This window comes from Antechinus flavipes, chromosome 2 (genome assembly GCF_016432865.1).
Source record: "Antechinus flavipes isolate AdamAnt ecotype Samford, QLD, Australia chromosome 2, AdamAnt_v2, whole genome shotgun sequence".
NCBI lineage: Eukaryota > Metazoa > Chordata > Mammalia > Dasyuromorphia > Dasyuridae > Antechinus > Antechinus flavipes.
This window is the reverse complement of record NC_067399.1, coordinates 294,278,279-294,291,586: the sequence shown is the minus strand read 5'-3', so window position 1 is coordinate 294,291,586 and position 13,308 is coordinate 294,278,279. Positions and strand designations below refer to the sequence as shown.

Sequence of the window (13,308 nt, the reverse complement as noted above, 5' to 3'; positions counted from 1 at the left end):
CTGTCTTTCTCTTTGTTCTGTCTGCCCATCTTTTTATCCATGTCTGCTATGCATTTAGCATCCAACCCCTTCTCTCTGCTTTTACAGTTGTAAGATTAATTCAGGCCCTCTTTATTTAATGCCTAGATTAATTCTGGTGGCCCTCCTATTAGTCTTCATGACTCTAGTTTTCTCCACATTCTAGTCCATCTTCCATTCTGTTGTAATTGATTTTCCTCAAGCATAGCTCTGACCATGTCATACTCTTTCTTCAGTTGACTTTCTAGTCCTTCTGAAGGTAAAATGTAAACTCTTTTGTTTAGCTTTTAAAGCCTTAGCTGACCCAACTCCTATCTTTCCTGCCTCATTGGACACAACTGTGTCCATACTGTGGGATCATTCTGGCCTTTCTGTTCTTCCATATGACATAGCATCTCTCATTTCTATGCCTTTGGACTGGCTATCCCTATACTTGGAATGCCCTCCTTTATCTCTATCACATTGCTTTTCTCTTCTCTTCAAGATGCAGTTTAAGTACTACTTTCTATATGAAATATTGTCTGATTTCAACACTATTCCTCTTTTCTCTCCTCAGTGTTTTCTACTTCTCCTTCTTAATCTACTTTGCATTTATTTTATGTACATATGTGTGTATACATGTGTATATATGTACACATATGTACACACATACACACGTCTCCCTCATTAAAATAAAAAACTTTTTGTATACAGAGATGTTTTATTTGTTGTATTTGCCTTCTCAGTTACTAACATATGAACTAATATATAGTAGATACTTACTAAATGCTGACTGATATATTCAGTGTTTGGCAATTGAGAATGGTATCACTGCTTTAAAGACTGAAATATTGTTCTTTCTGTCTCTTATTGCTTTAGCTCAACCTTAGCAGACCAATTGAGGAGCAGGGCCCACTGGATGTGATCATACACAAACTGACTGATGTCATCCTGGAAGCTGATCAGAATGACAGCCAATCCTTGGAGTTGGTTCAGAGATTCCAGGTGGGTAGTGTCCATTGCTTAAAGAAGCCTCTGTTTATCTGTTTATCTATTTATTTGTTCATTTTTAGCATCATCATCATTTTCCTCTTCCTTTCCAGTTTGCTGATCTGTTCTAAGAATCAAGGATAATAAAAGAATTTCTGTAGATTATGATCTCAGTCCATTTGGGCTTGTGCAGATACAATCATCACTGTATACTATGCAGTGAAATGTGATCAGGGTACATGTAGAGAATAAACAATGTATTTTGTGGTCTTTGAGGAAAATCAAGCCCGTCTGTAATAGAACCTTCCTCATCACTTTTCCTCTTTTTTACCTCAAAGGCTTTCTCAGCATTCACTCATATAGTCTCTTACATCTCTTACCTGCCCATATCTTATTGAATATCTTTTCTTGTCGTGCTTTAACCTTGAATTAGTTCCACCCCTTATTGCCTTTTCTCCCACTTGTGTACTGCTCAATGAAATTAGAGAAAATTTGGGCCCATAGTAATTTTCTGTAGTCAGAATCTTTTTCTGTTGTCTGCTAATTTTTCCAGTATATTACTGGGCTTTTAATTCTTTGTTAAAATAGGGCTCCATTTACAGGGTGGAGGATACACTGTCCTAAATTGTTTTTAGAGATCCTTCTAGGGACCTGATTACAAGTATACTTTTCTGCTAAAACTGTGAGGAGTGCCCCAATCCTCTGTTTCTGTAAGTCCTAGTTTGTTAAAGCAACAAAGCCCTTCTAGCTCCAGTAAGAAAACTTTCTATGAGCTGAGGCCTCTGGAAGCTTCCATGATCACCTTTGCCCTTGCCCAGTGCTGGTTTGCCCAGGCCCTCTCATCCTACTGACAGAGCTTTCCTGCTTGTTTTCCTGCTTACCTTCCAACTTATCTTTGGTGTCCCTGAGATGAGAAACCTAAAAACCACTAGTACTGCCTCTGATTCAGAGGCCCAGACTGCATCAGGGTTCTGTGCTGGACTCCCACTCTGGTGCCACAGACCTTTCCTACTGACCTTTTAAGTTATTTTCAACTGGAACATTTTCTGCTCTGTCTTTTTTTGTGTGTTCTGAGGTGCTAAAATCTGTTTAGAATCATTATTTAGAGGAATTTGGAACAGTTTGGGGGAAAGCTCAGCGAGTCCCTGCCTTTTCTCTACCATCTTGGTTCTGCCTTTCATCCTTATTGTCTCCTGCATCCTCTCTTCCTTGATACCCACTTCTTTCTAGGGTAGTAACACTTTTTAGTAGTGATACTGTCCTCTCCTAGTTTTCTTCCTGCCTATTTGAGTTCTCCTCAGTCTCCTTGGCTAGGGTTATGTTTAGGCCACATTTATTAACATTGAATGTTCCACAGGACCTCTTTTCTTCCTCTCCTTCTTTACTGTTTTGCTCAATGATCTCTTCAGTTTTCCTGGAGCCAGTTGATTCTTAGATTATTTATCCAGGCCTAACCATTTCTTGTGATTCTCCGTTCTTTTCCACCTCAAAGTGTATGTTACACAGACATATTAAATTCAGAATGTCATAAATTGAATTAATTATCTTTCCTCTTAATATCTCTATTACTCTCTGGGGCACTACCATCCTTCAAGTCATCTAGGTTTAAAACATTGGTGTCAATTCCTCACTTTCTTACCCTTTAAATATCCAATCACTTGCCAAAATTCTCTTGATTTTACCTTTGTATTATTTCTCTTGTATATACCACCTTCTCTTTTTTGATACTGCCATCTTGACTCATACCTTTATCACTTTACAACTGGGCCTGTTATATTAGCATTTTTGATCTTCCCACCTTAGATTTCTCCCTACTCCATTCCATCTTTTGCTTGGTAGAAAAATTGATGCCACTGAAATGTTGATATGAGTTAAGCCTCTGTTGAATCACCTCTAGTGGCACCCTTTTACCTTTAGGAAAAAATATAAAATTTTCTGTTTGGCCTTCAAAATCCTTCATTACCTTGCCCTTTCCTACTTTTCTAATCCTATACCTTAACAGTGATCTAGTGGTGATGACTTCTTGGCTGTTTTCTTTGTACAAGATGATCTCCAACTCTTGTTTTCATATTTGCTTGTCTCCTATACCTAGAATTCTGACCCTTTTTGACCTTCAGCTCCTGTTTTCCCTTAAATTTCTGCCAAAATCCTACCTTTTATAAGGAGACTTCTCTTAATTTTAATGCCTTTAACGCCCAGTTTATTATATTTATAGTGTGTGTGTGTGTGTGTGTGTGTGTGTGTGTGTGTGTGTAGTGTGTGTGTGTGTGTGTGTATGTGTGTGTGTGTTTCTTTGTATTCCAAACTCTTAGTACAGTGTTTGGTATATAGTAGGTGTTTAAAAATGTGTGCTGACTGACTGACCTGCCATACCCTCCTTATTTGCTGCAGTTCTTGAGAAAGAACTAATATTTATTATTACCAAGTCTAATTTCTTTGCTTGTTGTGCTTTTTAACTCCACCCTCTCCATTTTCTAAAAGGAGTTTCCCCATTAAATATATCCTCCCTATTCATTCTGTCTCTCTGTCTTCCTCCTTTAATCACCCCTTACTTTTCATGTGTTGATCTTTTTGATTTCTCGAAAACACACTTTTTAAAAATAAATCTTTTCAAGTGGCCCCACGACCTCTTCAAGTTATTAACTCATATAACTCTATTCCTTTTCACTGCCAAATGTTGAAAAAGATTCATTTCTACTTGTTGCCTTTGTTTCTTTATTCATCACCCCCTCAATTAGCTATGTTGCAAAAGAAAATTCAGAATAAAATAATAAAAACAGAATTTTAAAAAATTATATTTCAATTGATATTCAGAGTTAATCAATTCCTTCTCTGGAGATGGATAGCATTTTCCATTATGAATCCTTTGGAATAGTCTTAGGTCATTGTCTTGTTCAGAGTAGCTAGCATCTTTATAATATTTCTGGGATTTTTTTCCCCCATTCTTTTGACTTTGTTCTATTGCTTCTTGATATCTTATGAAATCATTGTATTCTACTTTCCCAATTCTAATTTTTAAGGAATTATTTTCTCCTGTGAGCTTTTGTATCTCTTTTCCCATTTGGCCAATTCTGCTTTTTAGGAAGTTTTTATATCTCAGTGAATTTTTGTTACTCTTTTCCCATTTGAACAGTACCATTTTTTTTCCTTCAGTATTTTTTTGTGTGTGTGTCTCTTCCCAAGCTGTTGTCTTTTCATAATTTTCTTCCTTTGCTATAATTTCTTTCTTGACAGGAGGCGGTTGTTGTTAAGTGACTTGCTCAGGGTCAGGTAGCTAGAAAGTTTTGGAATCTGGATTTAAACACAAGTCCTTCTGATTCCAGGGCAGATGCTGTATTTGCTGCATCATCTGTCTTTGTTTTCATTTCTTGGCCTAATTTTCTCTCTGTAACTCTTATTTGATTTTATTCTGGGGTTTTGGAAGATTTGGGGACTTCCAGGGTAGTATGATCTGGAGAGCACTGTGGTTACTCTTTTTCCTGTAAGAAAGAAAGAAGAAAATCTGGTTCTTTAGGGTCCCTTGTCTTTGGGGCTGGAAGTGATAACTCTTTCTTAAGTCTTCCATTTCCTCTAGACATAAAGGGCTCCTTTCTAACTTTAATTATGGATATAGACAATGGAGTTGCCTTGTCCTATGTCTATTGCTAGCACAGGAGTCTCCTATAATCTTTTTCTGACTATTTGTCGATCTCCTTATTGTCTGTTTTGAGAACTTTTGAAGCTGCTATTGCTTCTCTTGCTACCACATAGTCCCACCACTGGTTTGACCTATGGGGATTCCCAAGCCATCCTCCTTCCTCATGATCTCTCTTTTTAGCCTATTTTTTCTTAGGCTAGTTGAATATGTCACTATAACCTTTTATTGCCTTTACCATTTCAGAATACAGTTTAATGTGATTTAACAAAATTTTTTTGAGGGGAATGTTGGAAGAGATCAGCTGAACACTCTCTGAACTCCACCATCTTGGTTCCCCCTTACTAATGTCTATTATCTTCATCATTTTCTTACAGCTGTTTCACGATTACCCATGAACCACCTATTAAATCTGGTAGGCTTTTCTTCATCCTTGTCTTCCCTAGGAACTTTTGATGTTGGGAAGGATACCTTCCATCTGGATACTATTTCTTCTTTAGACTTCTTGCTACTGTTCTAGCCTGAGTCTCTTTCTACCTGTTTTTCAGTTTCCTTTGTTAGAATCAATTTTCTGTCTCTTAAGTGTAGATGTCTTAGGTCCCTTCTTATTTTTTCTGGTTGTTGTTGTTGCTTGCATCCTCTACTAAAATGAAAATTCCTCAATACCAAGGTCTTTCCCTTTTTCCCCTCCTGTATTTTTAGCACCTCGTACAGTGTTTTATACATTAGTAATGTTTAACTTGTTTGTGGAATGGGTTATAACTCAGACTAGAGGATCAGAGTTGGTTCCCACTTAGTAGGAGTTTAGAAAAAGGTTTGCAGGAGATGTAGGTATCTGAGTTGGTCTTTAACATTGGGTAATAATTTAACTAGTGAAGAGGGGAGTAAAAGGGTATTCCAGGTAGAGGAATTAGTATACCCACAGAATTATGATCAGATGAACAACAGTAACATGATTTGGCCAAAGCATAGAATAAGTAGGATGTGAGGGGGGAATATTATATAAAGCTAGAAAAACTTAGTTATGTCAGGTTGGGAATGACAAGCAGAGGAGTCAGACATTCAGTATTTCCATGTTCAAAGTATTAGGGTTATTTTTGAATCTTCTATTTCTCTCATTGGTGGGTTTTTTTTCTTTTTTTAAATCATATTATGTTGTTCTAGAGCTAGATCATCTGTGTTAATGGTGACTAACTTTTTTCACTCTTAAGCTATAGTGGCTAGCTTTTTTTTTGATTGTTGTTATTATTCACTGTTGAGCTTTTTGAGACCTTGAGATTTTTCTGGTAAGTTCTCTTAAAATCACATCAAGAAACATTTATTAAGCTTTTACTAAATGCCAGATAGTGTATTAGGCAAGAATAAACATGAAATTGTCCCTGCTCTCAGAGAACTTGCATTTTATCGGAATGAATAAGTCTACTTTTCCTTCCCCTTTCCCCCTTCTCCTTTCCACACCCTTCTTCTCTCTCTCACAGGGCCATGGCAAGTGAGATGAATTGGAATTGTCTTTGTGTAAGATTGGGATTCTTAACCTATTTGTGCATATGCTGTGGGGTCTTTTAATAATTTGGTAAAATATATTGGATTACTTGTTGTCTAGGGAAGCGGGGTTGGGGCAAGGGAGAGAGAAACATTTGGAACACAAGGTTTTGCAAGGATGAATGTTGCATATATTTTGAAATTTAAAAAGCTATTATTTAAGGAACAGTTTGATAAAACTTGTGGACTCCTTTTCAGATTCATTAAATAAAATATGTAGAATTACAAAGGAAACCAATTTTATTGAAATATGATCAGTAAAGTCAATAGTCAACATTTATTACATAGCTAACCTGGACTAGACACTGTGCCATGTGCTAGGGATACAAATACAAAAAGAAAGAAAGGAACATTGGGTAGGAAGGAGGTCCTTGAGATCCCTGCTCTTAAGGAGCTTATAACCTAATGAAAAAAGACAACACTGAAAAGGAAGCAATGGATATATGTCTGTATATTTGTATGTGTGGGGGGAATGGAATGAAGATGTTCAAAGGAAGATTATGCTGGATCCCCTTCTTAAAAAGGAGCCACTGAGCTCATGGCTCTGCCTTATAGTCAGAGTGGCTAATCAGATAGGCAGAGGGTACTGATGATTTGTAAGTGCCACAGCTGATTTAGTCTTGCAAGATATTCAAGAAGGGGCAGAAGATGAAATGTGAGTACTATTAGTATATTGGTATATATTGGCTATTGGTAGCCTATATAGCTATTTTTTTAAAAGGTCAAGGACCTAATGTTATAAGAAAATATTGCATTAAAGATGGCACTTGAATGTTCAAAGAGAACAGAGATTCTATGAAGTTTATTTCAGGTGTAGTGCATGAACTTGTGTAAATGCATGCAAGGGGGAGTTCGAATGTCATATGTAGGGAATGGCCAAGGAGGCCATTTTAACTGGAACATAGGAATGTAGAATGTGTGAAATAATGTGCAAAAAATTAAAAAATATATCTGATAAAGATCAGGGAATTTTCCCACCTCAGGACTAGGACTATACCATAAGAAAGAGATGCTATATATTGGACTATTTGCCATCTAGGGGAGGGGGGGGGGAAGAAATTGGAACATAAGGTTTTGCAAGAGTTAATGTCGAAGAATTACCTGTACATGATTTGAAAAAAAAAAGCTTTAATAAAAAAATAAAAAAGAAAGAGATGCTAAACTTTCAAAGATCCATAGAATAGTGTTAAATGTAAACTTCTGAATGAGATCGAATGCCCTAATTCTTCATAAGTCTAGCTCAATTCATACATTTTTGCCAAGAAAATCTTTCTTACTAGCCTAAGGTGTTTTGTTTTTTTCTTCTTCTCAGAACTCCTGGAAACATTACAGATCTGAAACATGTATTTATTAGCATTTTCTTTATATACCTGAAAAAGAGATTTAAATTCTTCTGTTTGGCCTTACAGGGCAGAATTTAGGAACTTTAAAAAGAAGCGAATTTTGGCTTAATGTTTACGAAGACTTCCTAACAATCTGGAATTGTTCCTTAGTGGATTGGGCTGTTTTGAGACTGCAGATCCCCTATCACTGACAATCTATAAAACAACACCTATCAAATATTGTAAAGGATATTTTTGTTCAGCTGATGCTTAGGTTAGGTGAATCTCAGGTGTTCTGTCACATAGTAAATGTTTAATAAGTCTCTATTTAGCTTCCCCTGATTTTCCTATCCCATGTATCTTTATCTCTCTTTCTGTTTGTCTATCTGTAATTTATTGTAATTCCCAAAGAAATAACAGGGGCTGTTGGGGGAAAACAGAGCAGAAACATTTAAATTTTGTTATTTTAGGTAATTTGTACTGTTTGACTTCCTGTTACCATGGTACAATAGATAAAACCCTAAACTTGGAATCAGAAAGAACTGTGTTCAAGTCCTACCTCAGGTCCTATCTGGCTATTTGACTCTGGTCTTAATTTCTCTGTGCCTTAGTTTTTTTATCTTTAAAACTAGGGGATTGAACTTGAACTTTATGGCCCCTTTTAGCTCTTAATCTATAATCCTGTGTTTTGTGTGCAGTCTCATTCAGTTTCTAAAGGAGTCTCCCACTATCCCATCAGTTTGCCAGTTAATTTTATGTCAGATACTTCTTAAAAATGGTGCTTTATAAATAATAAAAAAAGATTGTTTGTCCTGGCAGCTCAGATTGAACATGTTTTGTCCAGAGTCAATATTTAAGATTATAGGGAAGGGACAAAGGAAGAATGAGTTATTCCTGAAATCTTACTGCTTTGGGTGGTTAACGATCATTTGTGCAATCAACTGTCTGTCATTTAGCACAGTGCTTGGCACCTGCAACGGGTGCTTAATATAATAATTAAAAATATTAAGTGATAAAATAAAATAATACATTGATTAATTGAACTAACACTGGTTAAGCACATAGTCTGTACCAGGTTTAGTATACCTGATGTGCTACACTGAAAACAACAGTAATGTATTTGGGAATATGAAGATGTGGGAATCAAATTACAGCTGTGCTGATTGCTACCCATATAACTTACAGCAGGTTATTTCCATCTCTCTCATCCTCACTTACTTATAAAAATGGGAAATTGTGCCACCAATCCACAATGGCTATGGTAGGGAAAATCTTTTTTGTAAGCTATAAATCAACTAAGAAGATGGAAGTGAAAATTCTTTAAATTAATAATAATACTAATAACAGTCATGTAGGATTTAGAAGAATAACTGTAGCCATTGTTAGTGGGTTTTTTCTGGAGATGTGCTCAAGTCCTGGGGAGTTGTATGATTTGTATAGTGTTGGAGGCCATTTTTTTGGGTTGAGGCTGAAATGATTCTGGCTTGATGATTCAGTTGTTTTCATGTTTCCAAAGTTTATCCAGTAAAGCCAAAGACCTCCTGCTGTTTCTGTTTATTGACTGATACGTCTTTACCCTCCCTTTCTTTTAGGTTATGCTATCAGGAGATAGAATCATTCAAAGTTCATAAGGCTGACTCTCGACTTGTTTTCCCGGAGCAGCAGTTTCTTATGTTGTAAAGGAACGAGTTGCTATAACAAACAGCAGTAAAAATGGTGGTTCAAATGTTTTAATAGCTTTTAATTATATGGTTATTCTGTTTTACATAGTTTACATAGTAGTACTATTATTTAGTATTCTCTTCTGGTGCCTCATCGTGGTGAGTAGTAATCTTGGATTCCTAAAGGTTATAACAGGAGAATATAAGTTCTGGGAAGCATTTCTGACTTGGTTTCTGAGTTTCTAGTTCAGGGTTATCTTTATTATTTTTAATTTTGAAATTCAGTTTTGTTTTATTTTCATTTCCCTATGGGGATTTCAAGAATACTTTAGGTGGTGAATGCTTTAGATCTGTGGTTATTTTCATTGTGTTGTTCACAGTTCCTAAGATACTTTTTTATTCTTGTTAATGCATAAATTTTTTGGGGGAGGAATTAAGATTAGCTAATTGCATTATTGTGTCTCTTTATGTAGTTTTATAGATTACAAAGAGCTTTTTATCTCAGAAGGTTTCTGCTATAATAACTGAAACTGTATGTATAGCACTTTATCTAGGACCTTTACCTCTGTTAATCATATTTTAGCCCCATCCTATCCTGCAAGTAAGTACTATAACTAACCAATAAGAATTTATTAGGCACCTGTTTTATGCCAGGTGCTGTGCTATTTGATAGGATATAACTACTAAAAAAAAAATCTCTGAAACAATTCATTTTCTCAGAGAGTTTATATTCTGTGTGTAGGGAAATTCAAAATAAATATCTAAAGAGTCGACTGCTGATTCCATTAAGAGGTTAGTAATTTCCAAATGGGGAAAATCTCTATTCCAGTGATAGCATCTGTTCTAAAATTTGTAATCTAGGAGAGTTTCCAAGAGCATTGGGAGAATACACACACACACACACACACACACACACACACACACACACACACACACACACACACACAATAATTAGAAGGGACAAATTAATTATAGTAGAAAGTACAAAAAGAATAGTACAATTAGAGAGGACTTGCGGAGGAGCAAGGAAAGCATCGTGGTCTATATGTTGGAGGAAATGAGGAATCTATAGATGTAGAGATGAAGAAGAGGGAGTATATTCCATGAATGTGGAGTAGTCTCTGTAAAGATTTAAGAAAGGAGAATGGAAGGTCCTGTGTAAGGAACAGAGGGGAACATCATTTTGACTAGACTATGTTATTTAGAAAGAGGAGTCACGTATTATCAAGCTGGAAAGCTAGGTTGGGACCAAGTTGTCAAGATCCTTAAAAAACAAATATCATTTATTATAGAGTCAGTAAGGTCTCACTGGAGTTAATTGAGAATGAAAAATCTCTTTGGTAGTTCTATGGAATATGGATTAGAGTAGAGAGAGAATTGAGACTCATTAGAAAGCCACCGTTCTGAAGAGAGGTGATGAGGGTTTGTCTCAAGATCAGGGTTTCTCTGTGGGTAGAGAGAAAGGTACTTTTTAAATCTTCAAGTGCCTTTTAAATGATAGCTAGTAGTATTGTCATTGTTACAGCTTCTATGGGTGTGATTTAGAGTCTGTGCTTATCTGAAAGTATCTTGAAGCATTCCTTCCAGCCATAGCATTTTTTGGGGGGGGGGGGCTCAGGGCTCCACCAAGTGAATTTAATAGTCCACATTAATAATGCTCAGATAAAAATGTTTAATGGTCTGTCCTTTGGAGTCAGGATGGGTTAAATTGTATTAATCTGAATTCCCATTAGTCCTGTATTGTCACAGGCAATATATGATAAATTGAGATAAAATGGTGAATTTGGAGTCAAAGGCCTTGGATTTATATCTTGCTTTTGTAATTTACTATTTGTGCTGTTTTGGGCAAATAATTTACTTCCCTGGGCCCCAGGTTCGGTTGATACACCTCAATATCATGTGAATCCTGAATGTTTTAAGACCTTAGATAGGCTCTCTGCATTTTATATTTTACAAGGTTTATGGATGAGAAAAAGGAAGCTTTAAATCAAAGGTGATGAGCTCTGTGGTATGGTAGAGAGAATATTGCATTTGGAGTTAAAAGACTTGGATTTAAATCCCATTTTTGCTGCTTTCAAGCTAAGTGATCTTGGGAAGTCCATTCTTCTCTTTTAAGTGTCAATATCTTTATTTATAGGATGAAGGAATTAATATAGATGATCTCTAAGGTATTCTCCCAATATAAATTTCCGTAATTGACAGCCATGTTTATCACTTCCCTACAAAGATGTAATGGGAGTGTGACATGCTCAGGATGGAAGGGGGTGAGGGAAAGAAGGAAACTCTCAGACATACAATTACTTTCAAAATAGACCTATGCTCACATAGTTTCCTTTGCTCTCAAAAGAATAAACTATGTGTTTTCAAGAACAAGAGGCCTTCATCCAGAAATGGGAAGTCTGATAATGATGGCTGAACCCTTCTAAGCTCTGAATACAACTGTCCTTTATTTTTGTATAACCAAATGTAAGCTGTATAATTAGAGTGAATGGTACTCAGTACAGGACTCCTTGCACTAGGCATGAAAGAAATATAAAAACACCAGAGGCATGTGTTCTTCCTCCCACCCCCACCCCTTATAATTCTATATGGACTGGCAGAATGAACTTATTTTGTTGCATAATCATTCTTGTGGATGGTGTGAAGGAAGACAGTGGCAATAGTATATACATTATTGCTGGCTTTCTAAATGTATGTGAAGTAAAATACGTTATCATCTAATTTCTATAATATGTGTAATCTCCCATTGAGGCTACTGATTGCCAGGGCCATACATACCAATCTTTCCCGGATTCACATGAAGACGAGAGAATGATAAGGTGCCAAACAGCCTTTCTTCTTCATTGGTGTTCTCTGCAGGGGTTAGCAGGAAGGAAGAGCAGGTGTATGTCTGTCTGTGCATCTCTCTCTCTGCTTCCCTGAATCTCTCTACATCTCTGCCTCTCTCTACTTCTTTCCGCATCCTTTACCTATGGACTCAAAGCTGGTTATTTATATTTATTCTCCTCTGTGATTACCCTGTGCCTAGCCCATTCAGCACTGCGTAGGTGGATCCACAGAAGGGAGACACCTGGAATTAGTTCTGCGTCCTAAGAAAAGATCTAACACCTGTAAGACACACCTCCTGCCTCAGAGGCCAAGACCCTTTTTACCTCCTGGGTCCGCCCTACCAGCTGACATGACATACATGGCAATTCTCAAAAGGAAAGTCCCTAACAAATATGGAAAGAAAAAAACATTTATTAAGTACCTACTGTATGTGATATAGTGTGCTAAGTACTATACAGATCTTATCTCATCTGATCCTCAAAATAGCCTTAGGAAATAGATGCTATTCTTATTACCCCTTTTTTACAGTTGAAGATAGACAAAAGTTAAGTGACTCATCCTGGATCACACAGTTAGTGTCTGAACCTGAATTTGAATTTGGATCTTTCTAACTCCACTGCTCCACTATATCCCTTAAAAGTTTTCAAAGACTTTCTTTACAACACCATTGTGGAATGAGCAGTGCAAGTATTGTTCTTCTCATTTGACAGTTGAAGAAACTGAGGTTCAGATAGTGACTGTTCTTTCCAATTAGTATTAACCTCTAATGCAGGTGGTCTTCAGAGTTAGAGCTAGGTTTTCTAATCACATCTCTCCTTGCTTCAGGTCTAGTTTTCTTGCTGCCAAACTATTTTACCCTTCAAAACATTGGAAAGTACTGCCTATAGGTTTGCATGATTCCTTTGTTTCTTGACCTGGGCTTATCCTCTGTTTGAGGAGATTTGCATTTTATAGTCAAATGGATCATCTGGGTTGGCAGGAGTGGAAAAAACATGAAGGGATGAATATAAGGATGTTTTTGTTTATTTTTGCTGAGGCAATTGGGGGTTAAGAGACTTGCCCAAGGCCCCCAGCTAGGAAATGTTAAGTGTCTGAGACCAGATTTGGACTCAGGTCCTCCTGACTTCAGGGCTTGTACTCTAATCACTGTACCATCTAGCTGTCCAGGGATGATTTTTTGAACAATCAAAAGTTGACCCAAGTCTAAAATACAACTAGAGAAATTTGTAATGGTAGACGAACTGCTTCCTCTTAGAGTGGTAAGAAAGGTTTTGTGAAGAAGGGAGATGTAAGCTGGAACTTGAAAGAGGGATGGAACTTGGAAAAGTAGAGA

General features: G+C 36.7%; 1 protein-coding gene across 5 annotated transcripts in view; it reads left to right on the top strand.

Annotated features, from left to right (window-relative positions):
* The window catches only part of ITPK1 (inositol-tetrakisphosphate 1-kinase), a 371,106-nt gene that overhangs the window by 188,022 nt on the left and 169,776 nt on the right, over positions 1 to 13,308 (top strand). For all 5 annotated transcript variants that reach the window (XM_051977360.1, XM_051977357.1, XM_051977356.1 and 2 more), the window contains exon 4: positions 877 to 1,002. In XM_051977360.1, the coding sequence (XP_051833320.1) occupies positions 877 to 1,002 (126 nt within the window). The remainder of the gene's footprint in view (positions 1 to 876; positions 1,003 to 13,308) is intronic.